General features: G+C 31.7%; 1 protein-coding gene across 15 annotated transcripts in view; it reads right to left on the minus strand.

Annotated features, from left to right (window-relative positions):
* LOC127711413 (transient receptor potential cation channel subfamily M member-like 2) overlaps positions 1-13,987 on the minus strand; it is a 550,384-nt gene that overhangs the window by 26,391 nt on the left and 510,006 nt on the right. For 4 of the 15 annotated variants that reach the window (XM_052217443.1, XM_052217444.1, XM_052217441.1 and 1 more), the window contains exons 11-18: positions 12,598-12,664; positions 11,979-12,098; positions 8,151-8,281; positions 7,349-7,617; positions 6,362-6,505; positions 3,917-4,058; positions 2,236-2,313; positions 839-979 (exon numbers count right to left, since the gene is read on the minus strand). The exons of 6 other annotated variants lie outside the window; for them this stretch is intronic. In XM_052217443.1, coding sequence (XP_052073403.1) covers positions 839-979; positions 2,236-2,313; positions 3,917-4,058; positions 6,362-6,505; positions 7,349-7,617; positions 8,151-8,281; positions 11,979-12,098; positions 12,598-12,664 — 1,092 coding nt within the window. The remainder of the gene's footprint in view (positions 1-838; positions 980-2,235; positions 2,314-3,916; positions 4,059-6,361; positions 6,506-7,348; positions 7,618-8,150; positions 8,282-11,978; positions 12,099-12,597; positions 12,665-13,987) is intronic. 5 more of the 15 variants (XM_052217445.1, XM_052217446.1, XM_052217448.1 and 2 more) reach the window with 5 other exon arrangements.

Consider the following 13,987-nt stretch of genomic DNA (forward strand, 5'->3'; position numbering starts at 1 on the left):
ACTTGAGACAGGAACATACAGAATGTGTCTTGGTTACTAATTCGTTGGTACCAAAACCTCCCTCTTACACGGGTCAGGGGTGTATTATATATATAATTAGTACAGCATAAGAACAAACTATAATCAACATTCGCTGTAAAGGCAGTTACCTCAGGTTTTGTGATTTTATAGTCCAGATTGATTATAATAAAACATATTCCTTTTCAGGAAAGGCTAACAATATCAGATATTTAGATATTTTTCCAGTATTATGGCATGGAAATGGTAATGCTACATTCAAATTTTATCGCATGAGTATATATGCACTAATATCGTCTAGTCTAAATTAAAACTTAACCAGCTAGAGAGCAACGCGGAATTTACACTTGTCTCGACAGAGATGGGTATACAAGTCTGTGTTTGAATAAGGAACTGCCAAACTTCTAAACCAAATCTTTGTTTCGATGGGAGAATTTAGTTTTAAAAGGTTTAAAGAAATATGTGGTAATAAAATGCCCTGTTTTTATAGAAGAAGTAATATATAGATTACGTTCATTGAAATCCAAAACAGCAAAACAGACAAGGGCATAGCGAACAAGTTGATATCTATAAACACTGTAAAATGGTGCCAAAAGAACATCAACATCCATAAAAAAGAAAAGTTAACAATAAGGAATGACATATTATCCCTTTTGTCATAAATTTTTGTGTAGAGTTACCCATGTTAAACTGCAAAAATCTTAAAAAGGACTATCATCATCGATTAAATTTGATTTATTTAAAGTAAACATCTTCGGGTAATTTTCGGTAGTATGTTAAGAAAATAATGGATGTTTTTACAGTAAAAACATAAACTTACGGAATGGTAAGTAAACTTTGCTATTGGTGAAGTAATAAATGTCAGGAACTTATAAGCAGGTGACATTTTATTGTCTCCAAGTTTGTCTATATCCAGGAGTGGTGTTGCTGCCAGGAAGGGGAACAAACTCACGATAAATACCTGTATAAAAAGTCAGATTGATAAATTGATTACATGAAAAACCTAAAAGTTACCAAAAACCACTTCAGCATAGATACAGTAAACGTAGATATTTGTTGTGGGTTTTGTCTTTTCTGGTATTTCAATGGATACATTTTTTTCAATTTTAGCGTTAAATTTGTGCATCAACCATAGGTTGCCTTTTATACGGCACTCGTTCTATTTGATCAGTCAAAATGCGTTGCCTGTATATTTCTATGTCATATACCTCCACTGACTCGATATCACTTTTCCTCATGAATATTTAAATAGTAGAGCCGGAACTATATTCAATTATTCATGATGACCTGTTCAACCTGTCCTTATTTCCAATGTTTACAACGAAGCGTGGAACGACTCAAACTTATTTCTTTTACAATTGTTGGGAAAAAGATATTTCACTTGTGAATATTTTTTGTTTAAAACCTATAAATCATTATGTGTTATGCTTATTATTGATATTTTAGTTCATACTCAAACGAATTCGTCCACCATCGATTGGTTTCAACAGGTAAACAAATGTACATTTTATTGTGTACATTTCTCCGCCAGATATGAGGCTTTTTTAAAGGCGGGTTTATCCAATTATTTAAATCAAACAAATAATAATAACACAATAAACAACGATTGAAAATGTTTTTTTTTTTCTTGATTGCAGTATAAAGACAATAATTGTGTATTGACTTGACATATCAACGATATAAGGATTCGTCCCGCAACGGGGAAAAAGCTCGGTAGATCCTCGCATTTCTCCGTTTCTAAGCCTCATCCTCATATCGTTGATATGTCAAGTCAATACACTATTATCGTCTATTTATACATTACTGTAAATCCACAAATTATTGTGATGTTTTTATCAATGCAAAAAATGGAACGGTATCAAATTGATAATTATAAAACTTCGAATTTATAGTTTCAGTAGTGATTTTCCTTCATCAAACGTTTGCAATTACATTTATAAGAATTCATTTTTAAGCCAGGGGTCAACGATTCGAAATAATAAATTTCACACACTTATTTCCTGAATTGACAGTATGTTATAAACCAGTCACTTAATATATATTTTATATAATCGTGAAATATCAATCATCATGTTTATAATAGCAATACAGCAATGAAGTGATCCTACTTTTACTGTTTATAATGTTGTGTATCATATTTTTCAATATGTTGCATTACGGATTCGATTTCCTAAAATATTGCTTTTCTGTAAATCAATTTTAACATGATATACGTACCTTCTGCCAGGATGACCCTATTCCCCTTTTCCATGTTGAACTAATAGAATTTTGGCAAACAACGGATGCTAAAAAAGTCTGCAAAAATAAAAAAAAAATGGGGCACGTGAATAAATGTCAAGTGGTGTCAATGGCTTTTACACAGTAACTTTAGAAAACAAAATTAACTGCTATCAGCAAAAACCATGGAAAGGTAGTGTCTGGTTAAGAAGGTAACACGTTGCACTATGAGCACGAAATTACAATTTTAACCAATAAAAATGCACAGAGATTCCAAGGATCTTGAATCGTTCACCTAAATGTAACATTCTATCGTGACGCATTTATAGTTTGGGGCATGGCCCGTATGAAATTAATCATATATAAAGTTCTGTTCCCTTATCATTGTTTACCGTTATTTAAAGCGCTGTAGCTGCGATGTAAAGCTTATAACCAACTTGAAATTAGGAAATAAAACAAAAATATGTGCACCTTATTCATACTCTTTAGTTAAAATTCCTATGGAAGTGACCGATATAAATTTCTGATATTTCATATGCTAAATGTGCAAAACATGGATCGAATTAGAACATTTTTTGTGCAATGTTTTTGTAGATGGATGTGTAAATCTAGCATATAACTGAAACTGGTTAAATATATGTACCATTTATGACATTTTGATTCTATCAAACATTTCTTCACTTAGATTATGAAAACATGTGTAATATTCTATGAAAATACCTCCTGAATGCGTGGTTAATGAACAGTTATTAAAAGATCGACTGTCTGACAATCAATTCGTTAGATCTTCATTCACCTAAGTGCTTCTTGAAGGGGAAAGGAGGTGGCGGAATAGATCGCTTTGGAATATTTCATTACCATTTTTTTACGATCCATTGAAATTAAATTTGACCTGAACGACGAGTACATATGACATTATACGAATGATAAATGTAACATATACAAACTAAGACATGAACCATTGTAGTATTATATTCCGTATACAATTCGGTGTACTGAGAATCAAGAATGCAATGACATTCATAATATGCAATTATGTATTACTAAACACAAAAAAAAGCATTTGGTCAGTTAAGAGTATTATAACAAGTCAAATGTATCGTACATGACATGCATATGGAATTCAAATAATGACACGTACCAAACTGAAACTCAATCTGTGTTCAGTAGTTCCCTCGTGATCAAAACATCGATTTTGTAGGTGCAAATATGTCGAGTAAGATCTTCTTAACATTACGAAGCTCCTGCGATCCCCCCTGTTTTGGGGCTTTGGTTATCTCATTCCCTCGTTGGTATGATAGATGTCACTAGGGGGCAGAATGCCATTGATTAATTATTATGTTGGAAGGGTATAAAAGATCAAAATGTTCTATGGATAACGAATATTGCACCTACATTCTAACGTGTTTGTGGTACCTTAATTTCATGGGCATTCTGTCCTCGTGAGACACATTTTTTTATGGAAAAGCCATGATGTGTTTCAAAGACTGTTGTTTTTGGGATGTTTTTGCCATGGCATTGTCTGTTTGTCTTCGAAATATGAGTTTGGATATTCTTAAGTTATCTTTTGTCTCACTTTTATTGATGAAATATTTTACATTTTTGCAATATTGCAATCTTGCAGAATGATCATATGATTATCCAAACTTGTACAAGCAAACGACATGGTTATTTCTCTTACTTGATTGTCAGCAGAGGCTGCCATCTGCATACCTGTCATATTACTCCACGTTGGGGATCTCCTCTCAGCAATCATCATGGCTTTGGTAGGATCTCTTGAATGACATTCGTCTAGTACGACTGATGCTAATTCATCAAACTCTCTGTGAGAAAATATATAGATGTATTCATGAGTGACACAGCTTATAGATAACATAACAAAGGCAAGAAATCATTGATGAGTATGTTTTTGGTATATGTTTTGCTGTGAAAAAGATATATATATACTACATGTTCAAAACAACTAGAGAAGAATTAATGTCAATCAAAATCTGACCAGACATTTTCAAAAATCGGGATCTTACATAAAATGTGCCCTGTAGTTCTAGAAAAAAAATACCGCCCTCATAATATGACACCTAATTCTAGATATAGAAAAAACTCCCTCAAAGTATGACCTTTAATTCTAGAATAGAATAACCCCCGCAAAACATGACCCATAATTCTAGAAAAGACAGACATTCCCGGAAACATGACCAAATATTCTTTAAAAAAATAATCTTACCAAACAAACTGTAATTATAGTCCTAAACCCCAAACAGTAACATACATGTAACACAGGACATGCACATGGACAGACAAAACAAACAGACAAACAGAAACTATTACAGTTAAACTTAACGCATGCACTAACTATGACAGGCAGGTTTAAAATGTTTCAATTTTTATCAACCGTTTAGGTACAATTGACTCTTACTGAAATTTTGGTTTTGTTTATATCAAGCAGAAAATGTCAAATCTCTATAGCTTTCTCGATACTACTTATAAAAGGGTCTAGATGGGGTTTACAGAATAGATAAAAATGGAGAAAAAAGAGCAGAAAAAGGGAAAAAAATAGTAGAGATTAATGAGGTGTTAAAATATTCAGAATAGAGAACAAGAGGCTCTCGAGAGCCTGAATCGCCCACCTGTAATTTTTTGCTAAATTTTCATGAATGATTAAATTTGCTTTTCAATATATATACTGTTTAAAGTTTATCTTTATCTATAACAATATTCAAAATAATAACCGAAAACTGCAAAATTTCCTTAAAATCATCAATTCAGGGAAAATAACTTAAAAATCAGATACCCGATTTGGCTGATAATTTCAGGTTAGGTAGATCTTAACCTAATAAATACTTAAACTTCTTGTCTTATTTGCCGCATTTTTGCGCCTGTCCCAAGTCCGGAGCCTCTGGCCTTTGTGAGTCTTGTATGATTTTTAATTTTAGTTTCTTTTGTATATTTCGGAGGTCAGTATGACGGCCATTATCACTGAACTAGTATACATTTTTGTTTAGGGTTTAGCTATATCAAGCCTCCGGGTGCGGGAGTTTCTCGCTGCATTGAAGACCCATTGGTGACCTTCGACTGTTGTCTCTTTGACACATTCCCCATTTCCATTCTCAATTTTATCTAAATGCTTTAATTCTTAGATATAGGTCAAAAACTGCATTTTCCCCTATGTTCTATTTTTAGCCATGGCGGTCATGTTTTCAGAGAATCATTCCTCTTAAGTTTGGTTTAATTTGCTTCAGGCAGTTTTAGATGAAAAGATTTTTTAAAGTTAGAAAACATGATAAAAAAGGGTGTAAAATTGTCTTTAAAGGGCAATAACTCCTTAATGGGTCAATTGACAATTTTGGTAACTTAACCTTTATGTAGATCTTACATTGCTGAACATTATTGTTGCTTATAGTTTATCTATATCTATAATAATATTCAAGATAATAACCAAAAACTGCAAAATTTCCTTAAAATAACCATTTAGTGGCAGCAACCCAACAATTGGTTGTTCGATTCGTCTGAAAGATCTTGACCTATTGAACATGTTTACCTCATGTCAGATTTGCTTAAAATGATTTAGTTTTTGAGATGTAGGCCAAAAACTGCATTTGACCCCTATGTTCTATTTCTAGCCATAGTCGCCAGGTTTGTTGATGCATCAAAACGCCGCATACAATTTATAAACTACATACCCTAAGGAATATTCAGTTAAAGTCTGAAGGTATTTGGCCCAGTAGTTTCAGAGGAGAAGATTCTTGAAATAGTTTACGCCGACGACCGGAGCCGACGACGACAGACGACGAAAGACGACGATGAGAGACGACGAAGAGGACGACAACGACAGACGACGACGACAGATGACGACGAAGACAGATGACGACGATGACAGACGACGACGACAGACGACAGACGACGACGATGACAGACGACAGACGACGACGACAGACGATGGACAACGACGGACGACGACGGACGCCAAGTGATGGTAAAATCTCACATGGGGCTCTTCAGGCCCGGTGAGCTACTAATGAGACAAATAGCTTAAGAATGGAATAAAAAACGAAAGTACCCCATCGAGACCTCGTATTGGTATATAATTTTAAATTTTAACAACACAAGACTATCTCTAAATACTTACTCTTTATATGCTAAGACTTTATTCTTGACAGACAACTCATTTCTGTGTATATATTTGGCTAAGGAGAAGTGTATTCTGGAAGCTGCTACTGTACTTGTCACTGGTTCACCTCCCATCTTTAATGCAAAGTTGGCCATCTGCTGTCTGAAAATAGTGCATCCATGTAAATTGTTAGATATTCACTACACCAAAAAAACATAGATTTACCTTTTTTGACATGAGTATGTTGATATTCTGCTTATTACATGTTTTTGGTAGGAAAAGACATCTTGCTTTCTTGGAATTATCCATTGCCAAATACTTCATGAGTCTTTCAGGACGAGGCGTCTAACAGGACAGTGGTATGATTTAAATAATACTAGTAATGGCTTTTTGACATCTTTCAAATAAATCTTACATTCATCATAAATATCTTCCCTTTAACTGACTTTAACATGTAAACAGTAATATTCGTTCGAAGTCAATTGACCATTTCTGAGAGGGTGAGGCCAACTATCTTTATATTTCAATACCTAACTCTTCAAGCGTTTGTAAAATTCATGGGTCAAAGATAAATTTGCACTTAATATTATTGCTTCCTACACACCATTTGAACGGGGACATGTTTGTGCATTTCACCTATTGGCCAAATATTGTTAATTCAGAAATAAATGTAACGTCTTTATTGAATAAAAAAATGCGACAGAATCAAGTTTTCAATCATACAAACTTACAAACATATCTTCTCCAGTGATTTTCATGATAAAAGTTATGTAATCGCTTTAATTGCATTTTGACTATTGCCAGTGGTCAGCGTTTAACAATAATGAATAAAATCAATTGCAATCATGTCTAATTTTATAGTAACGTGAAAATAACCCCTACACTACAATTCCGATGAATACAGTGATTGATCCATCTTCGTATGAAGGCCAAAAAGATCAGAAAGTGTTGATATGGATATTTAAACGGTCCTGTTTGACGGTTTATACATATTTAACAACTTACCTAAGTAGTAGTGCTGACCATATGAGCAATTGTTTGTATGGATATTTAAAGTGTTTAAGTTCATTCTTATTTCTTTCATTATCATTAGCATTATCAGTAGCATTATCATCAATATCTTCGTCTTCTTCCATGTCATAATCAAACTTGTCCATTATCGAAACCACAATGACAGACAATTTCTCCATGTTCATTTCTTTATGCTCGTCCATGCCAAGTTTAGTAATTAACTTTTTTAAAGGCATGTTATTTATATCTATTTCGTTCAATGCCTAAAAATGATAAATTACAAATTTATGTTTAATTTGAATTACTAAACACCTTTTAAAAGAAAACTTTTCATATAGTACCATATAAAAAAATGGCCATTTGGTTAGAATATCTTGAAAAACTGCCCTGCAATGTCAAGACACATTTAATGCCAGTTATCTACTATTCAAAATTTAATTACTAAACATATTTTAAAAGAAAACTATTCATATAGTACCATATAAAAATGGCCATTTGGTTAGAATATCTTGAAATATTGCCCTGCAATTTAAAGACACATTTAGCCAGTTATCTACAAAATTTACTGGCAGAAACATCGAAGAAGTTGTCTGACAGATAAAACAGTGCTTATATTTTACAACTCATTACTATAAGGCTGCTGACAAAATATATCAAACACATAACAAAAAGGCGCATGCCAAACAAAGTATTCTATGTATATTTGTTTTAAAGATCATGTTAATGTACTTATCATATACACCTTTTCTGTTAGTTAATTAAATTAATTTAATTTATTATCAGAATGAAATATTACCAAGTCATAAAGTTTTAACAATCTTTTGCTGGTGAGAAATTCTCTCATCACGACTCCTTGGTTCAGAATTATCTGTACAAATTTTACATTATCACTTAATATGGCTGTCTCCATCGTCTCATCAAAACTTCCTATAAAACAGTAACATAAAATGTAATAAGTTGACATTAAAGCATGATTAGAACTATATACGCATTGTGATACAATCATGCATGAGCCATTATACAGACAAAACTAAAGTAATTAACTGTCAATGCTGACTGTCAAATTAATTGACGTTAACAGGCATCTTAAAACTGTCATTTTGTTTTTGTCACATAGTAATTATTAATGAACTTATTATAAATCATATTTGTCTATAAGATCAGTTGTATAAATATGTGACCCATTGGTTACAGTAGCATTAAGATTTGCAAAGAGCACTATTTATATTTAATTCAAAGATACAACTAATGGTATTCAAATCACATAGTTCAAACTGGGATGCGTCGGACATCTGGAAAATTGGAAGTTAAAAGGCATCAACTTTATCAAGATCTGTTGAAAATGTTAAGAAATTATTATTCATAATTTGGTAGCAGATAGATCTGTTATTTTCATTATTTCTTTACTAAGTTAGTAGATGGCTATTTATAATAAATTACTACGTTAAGTATTTTCTTATATAATCAATTTCTATTTTCATTTTATTTGTATCACTAAGCTCTAATTATTTTAAGAACGAAGGTTTGTTACAGTACACATAACCAATATGGCACAATCACTATCTCGGAATAATTTTGGGGATACTCAATGCGTTATACTTGTTATAAGGGCAGCATGTGTAACACATTTCGTTTTGGCAATGTAATAATGGATGTTACCCATTCTTTACTTGTCACAAAATTATTACCTGAGTTCTCAGGCAGCCCTGAATAATACGGGTAACAAGGCAGCCCTCTCGTCGGATAAACGAATCATTTGTTTGTCCATTTGGCAGTTCTTTTTGATACATGTTATTGTGTGCAAATGATTTTTTCACTCGAGGTTATCTGTCTCAGGTTGCAAAGTGAGCCTATACCCTCTAAGCATTGGCTGGGCCAGCGCTCAACATGCAGGTATATAATTTTTTAGAATGTATTAAATATACTTGAATTACCTATGTTTGACATGGGATGGGCCGGCGCTCAACATGCTACGCGAAGAGAGGTATAATATTTCGAAGTAACATGTGTTCTTCCAATTATGCTTCGAGCTCTTGTCAATACTCTCTATCAAAGGCTCTCTTTGCTATTAAGTTCACATTATTTGAGGTTTCATTTAATACTCTACGAGTTATATTTCTGTTAGATGTATATTCAAGCGGCCCATAACTTTCTCCTTATGGTCTAAGTTATTTAAAGTCACAGTAATACATCTACACTCTATCGTCTATTGCAGTTGCAGCGATAGATGCTCGAATAATGTGAATTTAATTTATTTATTGAGATATGTATTTTATTTATATTTTAAATACATATCAATCATAAGAATGTTGCCCGTAACGCCAATTTTTATATTTTTTATATTTGTATTTTATTTATTGTGTTTTTAAGTTGCTATGTAAATATATAAAATATTTTTAATTTTTGATTTATTTTGATTTTTGCCATTGGATTTTTATTATTATTATTATTATTATTATTATTATTATTTTTATTATTATAATTATTATTATTACTATCTTAATTTAAGTTACTTCATCAGTCGTTCTGGATCTGTTTACATAACAGGTTTGATAAATAGCGGTGAGATGCTTCTAACTCACATTAAATCTTAAATCAGCCGGGAAAAGGTCATCGTCCGTCCATATCTTTGTTTGAAAGAAACACGGCACATAAACGCATTGTGATACAATCATTAGTGAGCCATTCCATAAAAAGAGGTACAAAAATAACAAAAATAACAAAAATCTAAACGATGTGCATAGTTATCGGTTGCAGACTTGTGATTAATGAAAAGTAAAAGTCAAAGGTATATTCAATAAAACACTGTTACTTTTCCTCATATGATTAAGATGCAAGCTGTACACACTTATCAGTGATAACACCCACTCTTCTATTTTTTAAGAATTTGCTTTATTTCAAACTCTTCATTTATATGTATATGTTATATTCACACAGGACTGAAGCCATATGTGAAGAAGGATCAATTCACTCTTCCAGACCGTTTGAGATCACCATAGTTTTTGTTTGTGTTTTTTTCTCAATCTATATAACAATTAGGGATATGGTATGATTTCTAATGAGACAAATATCCATCAAAGTGGATGTATGTAATTAAAGGCAACCGCACGGCCCTTCAACAATGAGAAAAACCCATACTGTATAGTTGGCTTTGAAAATTATGAAACAATTCCTGACTTGGAACAAGATCATAAAGAATGTGGCGGGGTTAACATATTTGTGAGCTCTCAACCATCCATTAACATAGGGGAGTGGTGTTAAAGTACAACATAAGAACAAACTATAAAAATCAATTGAAAAGAGCTTAACTCATCAGATCGATGCAAAGCAGAAATACATCTTACAAAACATAGTCGGGACGTGGCAGGGTATTGATATATTCCTAACTACAAAAATGAACTGTACAGATGTGAGAATACTCGCAGTTACTGCCAGCTAGTTCAAAGTCAATAACAATTAATCAAAAACATCATGTATCTAAGACTTAAATATCGTACAGAACTAGTACACATACAAAACAATTAATTACTTGTGAATTATATTCACATTTCATTAAAGTCATTTCTCTTAATTTAGAAAATGAAATAGATAATAGTAACATCGAATTCAAAATTTTCGTAAAATCACCAAATAAGCCCTAAAATGTACTTCTCCTTTTATGCTGGAGTAGATGTTGAAAAAATATGAATCATGGTTCAGCATTATTTTTTTAACAATTTCTCAATCAGGTTAACATGATATTTTACATGTCAAAAAAGTGCTAAAATGTTAAAATTTGTACTTGCTTTAATAAGAAATTTCTAAGTTGCCATTATGAAAACAAGATCATTTCATTATGTATATGTGTGTATGGCCATAAAAATACCACTGATCTAATCACACATTGAAAGCTGTCAATGCAAATCTGGAGTCATGGATAAATTTCAATTTGGTTTTCATTTGCATATTTTGTTTAAGAATACATAATATGGGCATAGTGTTTAACCACAATTAAATTTTTTTCTAAAAAAAAAAGTGAATGAGAGAGAGCTCATTTAATTTAATTTGCTTATATACTTTTGTACTTTCCTTAATTTTATTTTTTTCAGATTTGAAAATTAATGATCGTAAGGTGTTTATGATGTCATTATATTTAGCCTCACATTATTTATTAGTTTTACTAAAATCGCAAGGTCTTATATGATTGATAATTTCATTGGCTTTATTTTAAAATGAAAAAAATGGGGTCCTTTAAAATTCAGTGAATTTAAAGATTGTCATTGTTTTGGTATGATGTTTTATCGATAAAAGAGAAATAAGTGAGAACAGATTTTTTTCCCAATGATTACGACTTTAATTATTTAATGTTTTTGTCAATCATGCTTTAAAGAATTCAATTTCTCCCCTGTGATGGAATTGTTGTGGAATAATTGTGGAATCGCTGTGGGAGGTGTACCATTGAGCTGATGTGAAAAATATATGGTGGATTTTGATGTGGTCAGTTTATGATGAAATTTATTTTGAAAAACTATGGTGGAGTTATAGTTGGTATGTTTGTCAAACACTGTTTTACAAACGATTTGGATGATATATTTGAAAACTTTTCAAGTAGTCATATATTCTATATCTCTAATATATAACAAACCTCTACTCCACAAAGCATCTTCTCTAAATATTTCTTCCTGTGCTATGTCAGCCCTGTCCCATTTGAGTGCCAGTTTTAATCTCTCTAATCTCTGTTTTTCTGTTACTTCACCAGCTTTAGCTGTAATAGTATTTTAATGGTATAAGTGTTCTATAGACAGAGGTAACATAGTTGGATTGATACATGTTTACCAAGACTTGCTTTAACTTAAGCAGGTAAGAATTAACTAAAAACCATTTTTCTGTGTAACACAAACACCTGTTCACTGTGCCCGGAAAATATTCAGATCTTCTTTTTCTACAGTTCATTGGTCTTTAAAATAAATTAACTCGTCTTATAGTTTGTGTGCTTTATCAGAGGCAGTACCTTGGATTTTTTTCCTATCCGAAATTGCTTCCTCATGTTCCTGACGTACATGAAATCGCAATATCTGTTTATAAGTATTTAAAGTTATCCTTAATTTGAAATCACATTAATAAGATGACAATGAATATTAGACCGCATTTGACCATTCATTACCCTTTGGTAGCAAAATATAGTCCTTTGTGCATTTTTATTGGATATTGTCATCCATTAAATTAGTCAAATGTTTATCAAATATAGAAACAAATAGATATACCTTTCAGTAAAATCTTCAGAATTTCATTATCAAGTTCTTCGTGTTTGTTTATATGAAATATACTGATCTGAAATTAAACAAATCACTCTTACAAACTAATGAATAAATCAGCCAAAATTATCATATCTAATACATTGAACATCATGTAGTTTGACATTTAACATGTTTAAATCAATTGATTTAATGCAAGATGTAATCAAATGATTAGAATATGACACATACATTCTCTTAATTTCAACAATATCTATCAAAGAACAAGCATTCTGAAACTATTGTTTGGCATAAATTGTCCTCTACCCATTAAAAGCTCATTATATTGGACCAAAATTCTAACTTTATCGTAAGTTTGTAATATTGTCAACATAAAAAAAAGGATATATATATCCTGGTGCACATATTGACCAAAAAAAAACTGTTTAAAAAACAAGTGAGTTAAAGTAATCATTAGCATGAAGTACAAGGACAATAACTCTGTAAAAACAAATCATCTGAACTGAACAATTCGGCTGTTGTCTGCTATTTGGTTGTGTTGTTGTCTCTTTAACATATTCGCCATTTCCATTTTCAATTTTACAATTTAATCTTGATCTGTATCTTTTGGTTAAACAATATACAATGTTATCAAATCAATATCTTCTAGCATGACAAAAAAGTGTGAAAAACTTATTCCTTCTGGATATCTTTGAAGTCCTAGGACCATAACTCAAAAATCATCTGAACTGAACAATACTCAAATTTTATATATAACTTGTCATGGTTGAATAAAAGCTACAATAGTATACCGCTGTTCAAAAGTCAAAAATCGATTAAGCGAAAACAAAACAGGGTTTCAAACTAAATAAAACCGAAGGAAACACATCAATTTTAAAAGGAAAACAACGAAAGAACAGAAACAGTAATCAATGAAATACGGAAATATTAAAATCAAAATGATCAGAATTTTGCTTTGGATAGTGTATATTGGTCATAAACAAGCCTTTTTTAAATTGCATGAAGGTTTGATCAAGTTATTGATGGCTAAAAAACTTTAAACTTAGCCTGAATAGGATTTTTATTGTTCAAAACATTTCAATTATCTGTAAAATACGATAATACAAAACAAAAAATATTTTCTAAATTTTGCTCTGTGTACTGTATTTTGGTCATAAACACGTTTCTGTCCAATTTTCAGAAAATTCTATGAAGGTTTGACAAAGTTATAGATGTTTAGAAAAACGTTAATTCTAGACTCAACTTAAATGTTGACGCCCCCGACGACGGAACTTAGGATCGCTTTGTCTCGTTTTCATAACATCAATAGTGCAAGCTAGACAAAAATCAATACACAAATGTCAGTCACTATAGATCATGGAATAAATCGCGGAAAGAATCAAGTCATGAAAGATCACTG

The sequence above is a fragment of the Mytilus californianus genome, unplaced genomic scaffold (genome assembly GCF_021869535.1).
Source record: "Mytilus californianus isolate M0D057914Y unplaced genomic scaffold, xbMytCali1.0.p SCAF_8, whole genome shotgun sequence".
NCBI lineage: Eukaryota > Metazoa > Mollusca > Bivalvia > Mytilida > Mytilidae > Mytilus > Mytilus californianus.